Here is an 11,680-nt window from a genome sequence, read left to right on the forward strand (position 1 = left end):
GAGGCAACAGGCTCTCCTTTGCCCAGCTGGCCGCCAGTCCCAGGAGAGCCTTGCACAGCCGGACAATGCATCAGGTAGATTCTCAGCTCACCCCCTTCTGCCAGGCTGGTGAGACTCCCCCAATCAAGGGCCCCAAGTCTTGCACCAGCCTGTGCTTCCCTTTCCCCTTGTACATCCGGAACTGCTTCCCCACCCCCTACCCTGGGAGCTCTGTGGCCTGGGCCCTAGAGAGCGCAAAACTTTCAAGCAGGGGAGGGGAAGTAGGTATTAAGCTTTAAAGATGCCAAAGGACAGGTGCTGGGGTTGGGTGGGGTGGACACTGTGACTCAGGAACTAAAGGGAGTGGGTTTGTCCTGGCCAGCCCTCCCTGGACCCCAGTTGCCTACCCATGGGGATGCCCAGGCTGAGGCTTAGAGTTAAGGGAGGGTCTCCACCGCAAGGGCTGCTCCTCATGGTCCAGCTGGGGAAGGGAAGACCAGGGGGAGAGCTTCTTGAACCTGATAACCTTGTCAGCTCTGGGGCCTATGGTTTGGAGATTTGCTACCTTAATAGTAAACCCCATCACCACCCAATACAGCAGGGTAGAGATAGAGGTAGGGATCATGACCCCAAGCTTTAGGCAGAAGAATGCTGGGACCTTGAAAGAGATAGAGGATGGCAGGGGGTCTCCTTAGTTCATCTTGGACAGAACCAGGAATCCCTGGTGAGCATTCTCTGCTCTACAGTGCCCCCTACAACCTGATACAGAAGTGGATATTGTGGGGTGAAGTATAGCTCTTACGTCCCCCAAGCCTCTGGGGTTCATGCCTCCTCTTCCTCTCTCCCTCCCCTGGAGTACCAGCCCTCTTCCTACCATGTGGGTGGGGAGCAGTGGGAACCTAAGAAGCTGGACGCAATGACTCCCTTTTGGATTGTAAGGAACAGTTGCTCACTGACCCCTGGCCAAGACATGGGAGAGCAGTCCAAAATGTGCTAGGACTCCTGACCCAAGACGTTAGATGTATTTAGGAATTTTGCTGGAGACCTGGGAAGAGAGATTAGTGGGAGAGGACTTGGTGGGGGAAGGAAGGATAAACTTTATATGCTAGGCTGTAATAAAGCCCCTCTCTTTGTCCCTTTCTGAATGACTTTGTGTCCTGATCTGTTTTGTCCCCTCTGTTTCTGTCTCTCTGTATTTATCTTCACTTCTTTCTCTCTCTCTCTCTCTGCTTGTATCTTCCTCGTTTTCTCTGTATCCCCCTTGTCTCTTTCTTTCATTCTGTCTATTGCTATGTGTTTATATTTTTCTGTCTCTGCCATCTCTTTCTATTTCTCCATGTCTTTACTGTCTCTCTGTCTCTGTCTGTTTGTCTCTCTCTCAGTTCCCTTTAGGTGTCTGTCTCTCTCTATCTTGGTCTTTCTCTGTGTGTACATGCCCATGTCACCCTCTCCCTCTACTGCTTCCCTCCCAGGCTGACCACCGTCCGTGGCTTTCTCCAACTGTCAATGGCTCAGCAGGGCAGGAGCCCCAGAAGCAGCTTCCAGAGTTGCTGGGCGGGGCCTGGGAACCACGTCCAGGGGTCGGGCTGCCCCTGCTCACCATCATCGTCGCTGTCTTTGTCTTGCTGGCAGTCTGTATCGTGGTGGCGGTCCACTTTGGGCCAAAGCTGCACAAAGGCCATGCCACTCTTGCCACAGAGCCACCATCCCCAAAGCCGGAGGGCGGCATCTACCTCATCCACTGGCGCATGCTGGACCATCAGGACAGTCACGAAGACGCCCAGCAGGAACCTCCCGGACCTCACTCCTACCCTGTGCCAGAAGGGTCCAGGTTCAGCATCGATGAAGTCACGTTTCTGTAGGAGGGAGACTTTGGAAAATTGGCCTCAGCTGTATCAAAACAAGAAACTGGACAGAGTGGTGCATGCTAAGTTGCTTCAGTCGTGTCTGACTCTGCAACCCTATGGATTATCACCCACTAGGCTCGTTTGTCCATGGGATTCTTCAGGCAAGAATACTGGAGTGGGTTGCTGTGCCCTCCACCAAGGGATCTTCCCAACCTGGGGAATGAACTCGAGTCTGCCTGTGTCTCCTGGATTGCAGGTGGGTTCTTTACACACTGAGCCACCTGGGAAGCCCGGACAGAGAAGTAGAGCAAAAGCAAACCGGGGCCTGGACCTCGGAGCTTCAGAAGGGCACACCTGGACTCACTGGAGCTGCCCTCTCAACAGAATATTTGTAGAAGAAGCCCTGTGAGGACCAAAATAATAGAAGAAACTTGAGAGCCCTGCTCAGAAACACGCTGCTGGGAGTGTTCCCAGTGCCCAAAGCCACCCTAACAAACCTACCCTCTCCTCTTCAGGAAGCACCAGACCCCTGAACCTCCTCCTCTGAGTTCCTACTCCCTCCTCTACTCCTTATCTCCCCTTTTGGTGTCAAAGTGAGTTCAGCTGGGAAGATTCCACCATCCACTCCACCCTTGTGTAAGGATGTCAGAGGTTCCTGGTGGAGGCCCTGTCCCCACGGCCCCCAGGTCCTGTGAGGTCAACCAGAGAGAGCCAAGTCAAAGAACCTAGGGGTCTGCCTTCTCTGGGACTCAGGAAAGGAAGGCAGGTCTACTGCCCTTCACTAACTGAGCGACATCCCTTTGGCTGTCAGGTCCCCGGCCTTGCCAACTTCCAAGGGCCCTAAAAGCCCTAAGCACTACTTGCATGTGTGCATGCTAAGTCGCTTCAGTCATGTTCAATTCTTTGCAACCCGATGGACTATAGCCCTCCAGGCTCCTCTGTCCCTGGGATTGTCCAGGCAAGAATGCTACAGTGGGTTGCCAAGCCCTTCTCTAGGATATCTTCCTGACCCAGGGATCGAACCTGCACCTGTTACGTCTCCTGCATTGGCAGGCAGATTCTTTACCACTGATGCCACCTAGGAAACCCACTTGTAGATTCCCAAATTGTTTTTGAATCACCTCCACCATCTTGGGGCAAGACTCTATCTTACTTTCCCAGGATGGAGTAGGGGATATTGGGGGTCTTTCATTACCTCCCTCTTTCTGTGTGCATTGACCTGTTGGAACCAGTCTAGAATTTACCGCAGGACATTTCCCAGATCCAGAACCTTCCAGGTGGCAATGAAAAGGAGCTCCGTGGAGGTTGTCTGGGGAAAGGAAGGAGTGGAGGTTCCTACAGAGGGAGGGACATGGAGGTTGGGAAGATGCAGGAGGCAGGGAAGGCAGAGCTGAGCCTCTCCGTGGCTCCTTGGACACCCTTGAACTTCACCTGACTTGTGCAGTCAAGAACATGCAGACAGACATTTGTGGAGAGACTTCTGGGTGCTTTACTCTGGGGAACACCTAAGTGCAACAAGTCAACCTTGGGGACTGCCCTCGGAGATACCCCAGCACAATCGAGGACTGTGAGAAATAACAGATGAAGAGGAATAGAGACTAATGTGTGCAGAGGACTGGCCTCCACTGGAATTGGTAAGAGGCAGCTATAATGTTAATAGTTGCTCCTTCTTGTGGGCCCATTGTGTGCTGGGCTCCAGGCTCATCTGTGGACCTACAGATATTATAATGTTTACTCCTCATACAGCCTGAGGAGGAGGAGGAGCCACTGTTTTCTCCACTTACATTTGGGGATATCAAGACTCCAGCATGACCCAGGTACTAAGTGGTAGGGTCAGGACTTGAACCTGGGACTGGCAGACTTCACAGTCTGAGAACCATGTTGGGGGCTGGATGGGTAGGTAAAGATCTTGTTGGGCTGATTTTTAGGTGTTGGAGTGACTGATGTGATGTTGGGGGATCCTCAGGGGCAGAATGGCTGGTAAAATGGGGGAGGGGAGGGGACTGTTTCCCCTTCACTCCCTTGGCTCTGTCATCCTTGGGGGCAGTGGGTTGCTTCTGACAAATGTGTGTCTGTGTGGAGTTTTTCTCCACAGTAATGCTATACTCAGAAATTCATATCGAGCATTTGTGATAAAAACAAAGATGGGAGAGAGGGAATAAGTCTTGGGTGGAATGGATGGAACTGGCAGAAATAGGCTGTCTGGTCTCCCAGATGGGGGCAACTTTGCCCCCACAGTGGTTGCCACAGTGGATCAGTTCTAACAATGATGGCATGAAGTGTGGCAGGTGAGTAGCCAGCTGTGTTGTCCAAGGTCTCCAGAGTATATCCCATCACCTCACACAAACTCTCCTCCCCGTTATTCAGGGGAGTCTCATCCAGGGACATTTATTCAGTGGCCCTGCTTCTTTGAGTAGTCCCTTTGCCCAGGACACAGCTGTGTTTACTCCTTACGGGATCTCTGTGCTGGCTCAGGCTCCTCTCTGTCCCCCAAGCCACCCACTGGAGACAGGGCATTGAACAGGCAGGCGAAGTGGGTTGCTTCCCAGCTCTATGCCCTCAGCCTACATTGTAATGATGGCCACTACCCCACGGCCCTGATGAGGAGGCGTGTGAGGAGCTGTGTGCAAGCAGATTCGGACATTGCTGATAATAAAGGGCAACTGCCTGTATCAGAGTCTGGCCAGAAAAAGATGGCATACTCAAATAAATAACCTGAAGAGTGTTTAAAGAGGGGACTACTTAAGGACTTCCCTGTTAGTTCAGTGGTTAAGACTCTGTTCTTCCACTGCATGGGCTCAGGTTCAATCCTGGGTCAGTGAACTAAAATCCCACATGCCATGTGATGCGGCCAAAACATTTTTTTTTTTTAATTTGTAATTTAAAATTTTTTAATAAAAATTAAAGGGGACTATTTAGAAAGGGCAGGTATAAGGAAACAAGTGAGAGGGAGCATTTTAGGTGAGCATCAGTGAGATGCCAGTACCATGGCAGGCCTGAAGAGGGATGGGGAGGAGGAAGTTAATGAAACCTGGAGATAGACATGGTTACTGAAAGGGTACTATAGGTCTAGATGAAGAGAGCCCACAGTGACCTTGAAACTCCTGGGAGAGACGTGGGGGAATAAATACCCCGCCTCCTCTCCCTTCTCTCACTGTGGCTTCCCATCATCTGAATGTGACCAGAAGTCAGAGGGCAAGGGTGCCTGTTGATGCCATCCTAGGACAGAGGAGAGGTGGAGGGTAGGTCTGAGCATCCAATGGAGGACACCTGGAAGATCCCTTAAGTTTACCTTATTTATAATAAGTAAATATTACCTTATAATAAATTTACATTTATTTTTTAAGGATTTTTTTCATTTATTTATTATTATTTTGGTTGTGCTGGTTCTTTGTTGCTGCATGTGGGCTTTGTCTGGTTGCAGTGAGCAGGGGCTATTCTTAGCTGCAGTGCATGGGCTTCTCATTGCAGTGGCTTCTCTTGTTGCAGAGCACAGGCTCTATGCATGGCCCTCAATAGTTGTGGCACATGTGCTCAATAGTTGCGGCTCATGGGCTCTGGAGCACGGGCTCAGTAGTTGTGGAGTACAGGCTTAGCTGCTCTGAGGCATGTGGAATCTTTCCACACCAGGGATCGAACTCACATCCCTGACGTTGGCAGATGGATTCTTAACCACTGGGCCACCAGGGAAGCCCCTGACCTGGCATTTAGAGTTTGCAGAAAAACCATACAACCATACTACTCATAACTGCCCTGTGAGGTAGATAGGGCAATGATTATAATCCCATTTCATAGATGAGGACACTGAGGCTCAGAGAGGTGAAATAACTTGCCCAAGGTTACAGGATTCATCTTGAAATGTCAAGTCCAAGGACCTTCTCTGAGAGGGAGGAAATGGTTCTGCTAGGCCTCCAGCTGCTGAAGAAAGACATCCTCTCAGAGTCTCAGGGTTGGCTGGGGGCTCAGGAGAGGTGACTGGGGCCTCAGAAGACATCCGAGCGGAGCGGGAGAGGCTTTTCCATGCCACTGATGAGGAGCTCAGGCTCTTGGGACAGGACAGAGGAACCGGGCATCACTGAGGTCTCCATGCTGCCCATGGTAACCTCCCTTTCCTCCTGTCGAAGGTGCTGGAGAATTTCCTGTGACAAGGAGAAGCTGCTTCCCTCTGCAGTTTCTGGAATGAGGAGGGCAATGTGTAGGGGGTGGTGAAGGCCTCACACATTCTCACTCCAGCACACCCAGAGGACTTGCTGGGGGGCTCCTCCAACCCTCCCTTTCCCACCTCCTCCCCATCCCTAGCCATTGGGACTAGAGTTTCATGAAATCCTAGAGCTAGCAGTGGTTTTAGAGACAAGAGAATTCTACTCTCCTGCTTTTAGAGATGATACATTAGAGATGAAAGGGACAGAGAACTGCCTAAGGTCACAGAGTAAGGGAGTGACACTGCTGAGGCTGCAGTCCTGGTGTCTTGGCTGGTGGCCGGGGGCTATCTGCTTTCTCTGGTACTCTAGATGAAGTAAGAGGCCCCTGGAGCCACCCCTTCATGCTCCACCCAGGACCCATAGCCAAAGACCTCAGAAAGCCATCAGGTGTCCCATGGTGGGGAGATAGGACCTTCTCCAGGGGAGAAAGAGGCAGGGCTTGAATGCCCTGACCACTCAGGAAGGCTGAGGACTGTCCTATCTCCTGCCGAGCACCTGGGAGGCCCTTGAGGCCCCCAACCCTTCCTGTCCTTCAGCTTTTCACCCCCTTACCCTCGTAGACAATGAGGCGGCAGTTGTTCTGAGACTCAGGGGCATTTGCCAGGATGTCTTCAAGTGTCCGGCAGAAGAGTTTGGCCTGTTCTAGCCGATCCTCCCGGCTAAAACCAGCTCGGCCATCCTGTGACATGGCAAACAGGGTCTGCAAGGGGGTGGCATATTCCAGGACACAGACGCCTGCCTGGAGGAGGTAAAAGGAAGACCAGATTCAGCCAGGGGCCAGGCAGGCAGACTCTGGACCCCACTGCTCAATCTGTAGGGGTAGAGTCTGGGAGGTGGCCACCTGATGGGGTTGATGACCTTTGCCTGTAAACCCCACTCCTAAAATCATGGCCAGGGACTGCATTAAATTTACTATTCCCAGATCCTTCATCTAGGCTGTCAACTACTCCAGCTGGAAGTCAAGTCCGGGGACTGAACTCTGGGTTCAACTCTGCTTGGATTCCCCACAGCCTACATGAAATCCTTCAGACATTCTCTCGACCTTCATCTGGGCAACTTTATGTTCCAGAGCATGGTACACTCAGGGTGAAATTGTCCACTTCTGCCCTGGTTCTCTGAGTCTCAGTGTCCTCTTCTACAAAGCAGGGGTCATAACAGTCCCTACACCACAGAGTGGTGGTGAGGATTCAATGAGGTGGTCAGATGAAGCACCTGGAAGAGCATCTGGCTTGCAATAAGTGCTCAATAAATGTTACTTCGAATTCCATGGTGGTTCATGGTGAGGACTCCATGCCAGGGTTTAATCCTTGGTCAGAGAACTAATATCTCGCAAGCCTCACAATACAGTCATAAATAAATAAATGTTACTTAATCATTATCACTCAGAACCTAATTTTGCCCAGCCCTGGGACAGATCAGAGAAACTGAGGCACAAGAAGGACAGTGAATTTTTATCACAGCTTGGCCAGGGCTCGGAGTTCTGAGTCTCTAGGCCTGACCCTTTCCCAGTGCCACCTGCTTCCCTGCACACGCACCCGCTGCCCATTTTCCAGAAGCTCATAGATGCTGTTGGTGTAAACCCGGCCCTTGATGCCGGCGCGGTCGGCACTCTGCTGGGGCAGCTCGTGTAGGAAGCGAATGTTGGGGTCAGCCACGCTCAGGTCGTCAGGCACCCCACAGTCCAACGGGAAGAGGATGTGCAGCCGGTGGCTTCCTGCGCCCTGTAGCGTGTTGTTGTGGAACTGATTGTAAATTTGGATCCGGGCCCGGAACCCTAGGGTGGAGAGGTCCAAGAAGTCATTTCCACCAACTCTGTCTCCCAACCAACTCAGGACAGAGATGCAGGCCATTGTTGCCCTCACTGTGTGGGTGCAAGAGCCCTGGGGGGCCAGCCCACAGGCATTGCCTGGGGGGCCAGGAGAGGCAGAGCATTAGGCAATAATGCTTCACCTACTCCCACCACCCCTTTCTCCCCCTCATTTGACCTTTGTCCAGATTTCTGTTAGCCCCATTCCTTCCCACTACAGCTTTCAGGGCTCTGAGAGGCAGGCAGAGCCCTGGGAGTTGCCATACCCAGCAACTCCAGGTGCACTGAGCCAGGCCTCTAGCCGAAGCCCTGCTGTCTAGCAAAGGCAGCCATGAGATGGGGGAGAACCACAGTCCTGGCCAGCAAGTCAGAAGAATGAGATGCGATTTGTAAGTTTCCAGTGGGGTAGTCAAGGGTCCAGGCTCTGGATAGGCCTGTGTTCGAATCCTGCTTCCTCCTATAGCTAAGGTGTGTGACTTTGGACAAGTCACTTTATCTCTCAGAATAGTGATGTTCTTAACTCTAAAACAGGGGTGATGATTATCCTGTCCTCACAGAAGTGAAAGTGAAGGTCGCTCAGTCGTATCCTATTCTTTGCGACTCCATGAACTATAGAGTCCATGGAATTCTCTAGGCCAGAATACTGGAGTGGGTGGCCTTTCCCTTCTCCAGGGGATGTGAATTAAAAGAGAATTTTAATGTAAATGAAGGGCATACAGCTTGCAGCAAATATTTATTGAAAGAATTCATGGGTGACTTGGGACAAGTCATTTAATGAATCTAAGCCCCAAATTTCTTCCTGCAAACCAGGCAAAATAGTAACAGCCTTCAAGCCTATAAGATCACTTTTGGAATCCTATGGTTTGTTAGACTGAAAATGCTTTGCAGGAAGCTCAACTCTGTGTTCTGTGATGACCTCGACAGGTAGAATGGGGGTGGCGTGGGAGGGAGGTCCAAGAGGGACGGGATACATGTGTACACATAGCTGATTCACTTCATCATACAGCAGACACTAACACAACACTGTAAAGCAATTGTACTCCCAACAGCAATAAATAAATAAGCTTTGGAAAAATAAATAGCAATTGAGAACTCTTGGGGAAAAAAAAGAAAATGCTTTGAAAAGTATAGTGACTTCTGGAAACAAGGTTGTATGTCTTACAGATCTAGAAATGGGGGCATAGAGGATGGCCCACCTGGCAGGATCAGCCGCAGGTATCCAATATAATATGACCAGGCCAGCCCATGGGCCACGTTGAAGTTCCTTTTTTCACAGATTGCAGAGACCTCTGCTGGGGCCAGGCCCTGTGGACAGCAGGGTGGGGCTGGAGGGCCTCTATGAAGGATAACGAGAGCGCTCCTCCCCCAAGAAAATTTCCCAACCTCCTGCCAACTGGCTCCCTTCTCTGCCACTGCTGAACCCAGACCATTTTAGGCTCTAGTCCAAGGATCAGCTTCTAAACTGATCCCACTCCCAGTACTGAGCTCAGAGCAGGTCACAATAGCCACACCTCCACCCGACCAGACCCTCCACCTCCCTGTGTGTGATACCTGGAGGCCCAGGAGGATGTTAAGTGCCTGTGAGAGGCCCAGGAGAGCAAGCATCCAAGTGAGGGGCAAGCCAGCCATGTTTGGGAGGGAGCAGTAGAAATAGCAGGACAGCAGCAGCAGGGCTCCGCAGCGCATGGAGGAGCACAGGCAGGCCCGCACTGCCCTCCTGTAGCTGCCGTGGTATCTGCAGGTGACACAAAAGTTCCAGACCCCAGCCCAGCTCGGCCAGAGAGGGGCAGGAGGTACTTCAGGGAGTCACCTGGAGTGGACGTGGCGCAGCTCCTCGGCCAGACTGCAGATCCCCTTGATCAGCAGTCCCATCTCCTGGGAGGCCAGGTGGAGCGCCAACCACTTGAGAGTATAGTCTGGTGGCTCCCCCAGGCCCCAAAGGGCTACCAGACAGGCACTTAGCAGGACCAAGGCTGCCTTTTGGGTCCTGTGACCCCTGGGCTGTGGGATGGATGGATGCAGGCTGGAGTGAGGCATCTGTGGGTATCAAGAAATCCATGATTGTGCTCCCCTCACTCTCCTACAGTTCCAGGACTGAGGCCCTGAGTGGGCATGTACCCCAGCTCTCCAGTTCCCTGGTGCCCAGCCATACCCAGAAGATGCTCCTGGAGACACCTCTAGGGGACAGGTTGGGCATACAGCATCCTAGAGGTCCAACCCAAAAAAGATTTGTTGCTAACAGAGTAGGTAGAGAAAGAAATGCATGAGTTGAAGCAAACTCGGGCAGATAGTGAAGGACAAGGAAGCCCGGTGTGCCGTAGTCCCTGGGGATGCAAAGAGTCGGACATGACTTAGTAAATGAACAACAACACATAAACACCTCACCCAGCCCCAGTGAGACCACAGGTGTGGTGAAGAAAGAAGACAGCTATTACCCCAGACCCAGACCTGAAAGTGTCCTGTGAGGTACCACTCACCAGGGGACCAAGTCTTCCCTTTCCCCACAGTCCTCCCCAGGGAGGACCTTAGGCAGCAAAGCTGTAAACCACAGTTCAGAGGGTGGAGGCACCCACCTCTGCTGCCTCTGCAGGGTCCTCAGTCTTAGAGCTCTGGCTGGCTGGCTCCTGATCTTCTACCTCTCAGACTGCAGGTTGTTTCTGGAAGTCGACAGGGAGAGAAGGTCCAGCACCAGGGCTCCCAGCAACCAAGGGTGGCCTCTCAGGGTAGAGCCTGAAAAATGAAAGGTTAAAAACAACTGAAGCTTCCTCCACAGCACTCCAACGCTGGCATCTCACCAGACCACAGCCTCACTGTGCTCGCAGAGGAGGTTATTTCCTCCCTCCCACTGCATCCTGGTCAGCCACGCCTGCCTTGGGGTGAGGGAGAAAGCTTGAGAAGGCCCCCATTCCATCGTCCACCCCTCAAACCAAGGGTGTTCAGAAACCCTCTCACACTCCTCACAGCCACAACCCTGAACACTAACTGTCCCTCAAGCACCCCCCTTCCAGTCAAACACACTCTACCAACACCCTCGCGAGACTCACACGACCAGCCAAGCATACACACTGCACCATGCTCCCCTGCCTGGTGGTTTTATTCTGACTTGCAGATGCAGATCCTCTTTTTCTGAAGACTCTGACATCAGACTAGAGGCGGGGAAAATGAAGAGTTATTTCCTGTAACAATAGCCTTCTAGTAAAAAACTGAGTGAGAGCCAAAGGGCTCCTGAAGTGTGGGGTTTCGGCTCTCCATAGGAAGTATTATAGCAACACCTGTGACTTCCCAGAGAACCTGGTGCTTCCAGTCAAAAAGGCAGTCGCATGGATAATGATAGTAATAATGATAATAATAATAATAATAATAATAATAATAATTAAGTGCTTACTGTGCTCCAGACATTATGCCAAGTGTTACATATATTGTTTCACTTAGTCCACTCAGTCACCCTATCAGGAAGGTATAATACTATTCTCATGGACAATCTGAGCTTCAGTGAGGTTAATTAACTTGCCCCTGTCCCCCTGCTAGTAAAGAAGGGAGTGGGGACATGAATCAGGTGGGTGACTTCAAAACCCAGCTGGTTCTGTGCCTTGATTCCCCAGAAAGGGGTGGAAGGACCAGGATCAAATTTCATGCTTGCACTTTGCCAGAGGGTGGAGAGTGTTTCTGGCCATTTTCTGGCATACCAGTAAGCTGATCAGATTCGAGAAGGGGGCAGGCTCAGGAGTGGGATTGGGACAGAAGCCACAGAGCAGAAGCAGTCCATATATGCCCAGGCCAGAGGGTACTTGCCTGGACCCTTACCCACATCCCAACCAGACACAAGAAGACACACCACGTCCATA

General features: G+C 51.6%; 2 protein-coding genes across 5 annotated transcripts; one reads left to right on the top strand and one right to left on the bottom strand.

Annotated features, from left to right (window-relative positions):
- Nucleotides 1-65: 65 nt before the first annotated feature.
- SMIM33 (small integral membrane protein 33) lies at nucleotides 66-1,841 on the top strand. Its single transcript, XM_065919982.1, has 2 exons — nucleotides 66-260; nucleotides 1,452-1,841. The coding sequence occupies exons 1-2, from the start codon at nucleotides 66-68 to the stop codon at nucleotides 1,839-1,841; spliced, it is 585 nt and encodes a 194-aa protein (XP_065776054.1).
- A 2,856-nt stretch (nucleotides 1,842-4,697) lies between these two features.
- Nucleotides 4,698-10,962, bottom strand: STING1 (stimulator of interferon response cGAMP interactor 1). Of its 4 annotated transcripts, none has more exons than XM_065935525.1 (8): nucleotides 10,880-10,962; nucleotides 10,313-10,565; nucleotides 9,646-9,872; nucleotides 9,387-9,570; nucleotides 9,032-9,140; nucleotides 7,564-7,802; nucleotides 6,581-6,767; nucleotides 4,698-6,000 (listed from the first exon to the last, which is right to left on the bottom strand). In XM_065935525.1, exons 3-8 carry the CDS (start codon nucleotides 9,870-9,872, stop codon nucleotides 5,810-5,812), a joined length of 1,137 nt encoding a protein of 378 aa, XP_065791597.1. In that variant the 5' UTR covers nucleotides 10,313-10,565; nucleotides 10,880-10,962; the 3' UTR covers nucleotides 4,698-5,809. The 4 variants fall into 4 exon arrangements, with proteins under 4 accessions (XP_065791597.1, XP_065791598.1, XP_065791595.1 ...); XM_065935526.1 differs by having other exon boundaries at nucleotides 4,699-6,000; nucleotides 9,646-9,836; nucleotides 10,409-10,565; XM_065935523.1 differs by having other exon boundaries at nucleotides 4,700-6,000; nucleotides 10,409-10,565.
- Nucleotides 10,963-11,680: the final 718 nt, after the last annotated feature.

The sequence above is a fragment of the Muntiacus reevesi genome, chromosome 1, assembly GCF_963930625.1.
Source record: "Muntiacus reevesi chromosome 1, mMunRee1.1, whole genome shotgun sequence".
Taxonomy (NCBI): Eukaryota; Metazoa; Chordata; class Mammalia; order Artiodactyla; family Cervidae; genus Muntiacus; species Muntiacus reevesi.